The sequence below is a fragment of the Gnatocerus cornutus genome, chromosome 9, assembly GCF_029298725.1.
Source record: "Gnatocerus cornutus isolate USDA-ARS CGAHR chromosome 9, icGnaCorn1.1, whole genome shotgun sequence".
Classification (NCBI taxonomy): Eukaryota; Metazoa; Arthropoda; class Insecta; order Coleoptera; family Tenebrionidae; genus Gnatocerus; species Gnatocerus cornutus.
Window position 1 is genome coordinate 7,961,815 of NC_142241.1, and position 4,218 is coordinate 7,966,032.

The 4,218-nt window shown below is 35.2% G+C and overlaps 1 protein-coding gene across 1 annotated transcript; it reads left to right on the forward strand.

The window, feature by feature from the left end:
• The first annotated feature begins 294 nt into the window (after positions 1 to 294).
• LOC148168493 (homeobox protein MSX-3-like) lies at positions 295 to 2,910 on the forward strand. The gene is made up of 2 exons (XM_088045597.1): positions 295 to 686; positions 2,292 to 2,910. The coding sequence occupies exons 1-2, from the start codon at positions 389 to 391 to the stop codon at positions 2,711 to 2,713; spliced, it is 720 nt and encodes a 239-aa protein (XP_087901723.1). The 5' UTR covers positions 295 to 388; the 3' UTR covers positions 2,714 to 2,910.
• Positions 2,911 to 4,218: the final 1,308 nt, after the last annotated feature.

Genomic DNA, 4,218 nt, shown 5'->3' on the forward strand with positions numbered 1-4,218 from the left:
AGAAATTGATAAGTGTATCGTCTTTAGTAACGAGATAATTACTGCACTTCTTAATTAGCGCTCGCCGCGTCCAGCGTGTAAGTGATGTCACGTCCCCCAAACCCCGTGCCGCCATCCTAACCGTCCCCTCAATCAATTTAAATTAATACAGCAAACACAGCCGACAAATAATATAATATGCGAAAATCACGCCAGTCAAAGCTCGAGGTCATCAATTCCCAGCTCGATTTGGGTAATAAACAGGAGGCGGAGTCCTCGAAGAATTCCACGCCTCCCGTTGCATGGTCCCTCACCACCACATTTCCAAGTTCAGTCGACCAGAGCCACTAGGACAAGCAACATTGCGTTTCCATACGAAGTGTAAAGTTTTGATGAGTGAGTGCCAAAGATGGAAGAAACGAAAACAGAAATTAAATCGAAGATTTCCTTCAGTGTGGAAGCTTTGTTATCAAAGAAGGACGACGAGGAGGACGAGCATAGATTGGACACCAGTAGTGACCATCTGGACGACGATGACGAGAATATCACCGTCGACGATGACGATACCGACGGCAGGGAGAGTTTGAGTCCCAATTCCGCGCACACGGTGGTCATCCCTCAACCGCTGCATCCGTCGATGCCCAGGTTGGGACCCCCACAGTGGCCGTTTGCGTGGGGGTCTTTGGTCCGCTCCACGTCGCCACACAGTAAGTACTTTTCACCACTTCAAGAATCGCGTTGTGATTTATACTCGTTTTTATCTTGATACGATGTTAATTAAATCTAATTGGAAACGATTATTACGGTATATCTACGCAATACATGTTAAGATTTCTTGCTCACAGTGACGATTACCGCTGCTCAAGATCGAGAAATTAATTAAAATTCATTTGAGAGTGACGCGCGACTTGGACGAAATTCTGACTTCGACAACAGGAAATTGTCTTTTAATTTATCACGACTGGGGTTGTAACTACCTCGTCATTTTTAACAGGAAATTATATACCATTTTTTTTAATAGCGATACAGTCAATTCTGTCGCGACGAGAGATTTTTCACATTAATTAAACAATCATTTATAGCTGCTATTTAAGTGAAAGAATGATAAGATAATTGAACCCAACAGACAAATAAAGTGTCTGGAGGTTTGATAACAGAAAAGAAGAATCGTGTTCGTGCGCCACTGTCAGTGAACATCTCAGTCTAATAAATTTATAATAAACGTACGCATCGTCATTTCCTAGTTATGGTTATGATAATAACTAAAAAAAAGTGTGGAGGTGAATAAATAATAATTCAGAACGGCGATAAAAACAAAGTTAATTTTAATTACCGGCTGCAAATTACAGGCGGTCACAAAGGGAAATTATTGCACGTAAGGAAATGATTCGACAGTTTTTAATCCATGATTTTGCCCAGATATGAGACAAATGCAGTTTTTCAATGGATGTGGCCTATTCTTTAAATTAGTCGAGGCGTAACTGCGGATTTTCCTCATCTCAATTATTAAAATTTTTGCTCAGCTCTCTGCACGTGTTTTTCTTTTATTATTATATTATACATATTCTGTTTTAAAAGTCGAAATAAATAGATTAAGTTTTGATTCAGCTTATTTTTCGAACAAATGATATTTATATTTCGTAGGCTAATTCCCCATTAATTTTAAATGATGTAAACACAACAGATTCAGTTTTAGAAAATCAACACAGATGTTCAAATTTATTGCACTCTAAATTTCTACTTTATCTATATTAGATTCAGATTTGCATGAATATAAAGAACATAGAGAATATAAAGTTTTTGTGTAACCATTGTAAAAATGATTTCTGTTAATTTTGGTTAATTTATAAAAAAAAAAACATTTTTTTAAATAAAAGCAGATTTAGAATAAAATGTTTAGATTTTCAGTTTCTCAGATTATTGGACTCTTAGATTTTTAAACTGAGATTTCAAAATTAGAAGAGGGTTAACTAATAAAAGATGAGATAGTTTTTTAAAATCTGAAAACTCTGAAATCTAGGAATAAGTAGCAACTTACATAATAAACAATTGCCTAATTAGAAGCATAAAAAAACTGTGAACTGCTGAGTTAAAAGTGTAAAGATAAAAATAAGGATTACGAAACGAAGTCTTCTTTTTCGAATAAAAAGAGCTCGTTAAATCGCCAAATAAACTCGTTTAGGTACAATTTTTCATGGATCTAAAAGTCATTCTAACATTTCTTTGTCTTGGCAGAATGCCATTTCGTTCCCGGAAGTTCATTTTTTGTTTATATTGCCCGCAACACTGCTAATTGCCAATTTTCATTTCAGCCAGCCTGAATTCGGCGCCCCCAGGCCCCCCGATAGTTCGCTGCGCTCTCCGCAAGCACAAGCCGAACCGCAAACCCCGAACCCCTTTTACAACTCAGCAACTTCTAGCTCTCGAAAAGAAATTTCGTGACAAGCAATACTTGAGTATAGCAGAACGAGCAGAGTTTTCCAGTTCTCTACGTCTCACTGAAACTCAAGTGAAAATTTGGTTTCAAAACCGACGAGCCAAAGCGAAAAGACTCCAAGAAGCCGAATTAGAAAAACTTCGGTTAAGTGCGCGTCCTTTGCTACCACCGAGTTTCGGATTGTTTCCAGGAGCTGGGCCGCCACTGGTTTCACCATTTTTGGCGGCAATGGCTCATCGTCCTCCGCATTTCGCCTTCCCTGGCGCACCGGCACACATTCTCAATATACCGCAATGACTATTATGAGAGTGAAAGTGAGGGTTAAGTGAGATGAGTGCAATTGTTAATAGATTTTGTATATTGATAAGACTGATTAGTGATTTTTTTACGGTTATGTTTTTGTATAAATGTGTCATTTTGTTTATGTACAAAGATTTATTTAATTTCGTTGTATTATACTGTACATAGAAAATATGCATATTAAATGTTTGTTTTTAAAAACTGCTTTTTTCATTTGTAATTGTCGGAACAAAAATGGCTTCTCAGAGGTCGTAAAAGCCAATTACCGTAAAAATTCGCACCGTAAATAAGCGAATTTAAATTCAAGCCAATCGGCGTCGATCATTAAAGTTACTTTGATCTAGATCAATGGAAGAAACAAGGAGGCTGGTAATTAAAGAGGAGAGGCCTTATTGGGAAATCATAAAACACATTTCAGAAAGCAATTTGTATCATTAATTAACAAATTAACATTTAAATTATTAATAGTCCGCATTCTTACTGGTCATAAATTACAACCTGAAGTTGATCTTGTTATTTTACAGCGGCCGCGTTGCTGCTGTTTCGAAAACTAATTACTCCACTATAAATCCTCTTTCGAAATTTTTATTTATGAATTTATGAATTTGAAGGCGCAAACTTCGCGTCTGCACAAATGAGTAACGTTTGGCTCCGAGCGATCGTGGCTAAATTTCAGACGGCTCAACTGACTCAATCTAATGAGACAACCAAAAAGCATTAATTTTAATAGAAATTCAATTTCAGTTAGATGGCTATGGTACACATATTTTAATATCTTTCAATATACAGGGTGTTATTATAATCGGGATGATTTATTTTAAACAATTTATCCATTTTTTTACCTCAAAGTTGTTAATAATAATAAACTTTTACTTAAAATGTAATACTCACACTTTTGTGAAAAATTGCTAAATGTATTTCCTCCGCGCGTCTGATAATTACTGAACAGCCAGTAGTGATTACAACGAACAAAAATGCATCTTTTTTGCTCCATTTTTTATTGCAAACTCCAATATCTCGTTTATTTGTGAACAAACTAAAAATGTCTAATTACGCCACTCATTTAAAATCGCGTTCATGGTAAAAAATGGAAACAGCACCCTTTTATTTATTTACCCCCATTGTATGTACAAACAGTTAAAAGAACTTTGTTAAAAAATATAAAAATAAGTCTACAAATCTTTACTTGTGCTTTAGAAAAATTTACATTCTGTTAACTTTTGTTGATTTTATGAAAAATTTAAAGTAGGTAAATGTTCATAAAATTTCATAAAAAAATATTTATCGGGTATTTTAAATTTTAAATAGAAAATTTTAAGAAGTCTTCATATCAATTACTTTTCTGGTCTATATGAAGTTTTTGTAGATTTGATCACGTTTTCATCGGTTACTGCTAAATAGGTATACCACATTCTCCGGGAAAGAGTTCAAGTGAAGATGCAAGAAATAAATTTTCCTCATTTAATGATTGATAATGTTAACTTACCAACAGATTGACGATT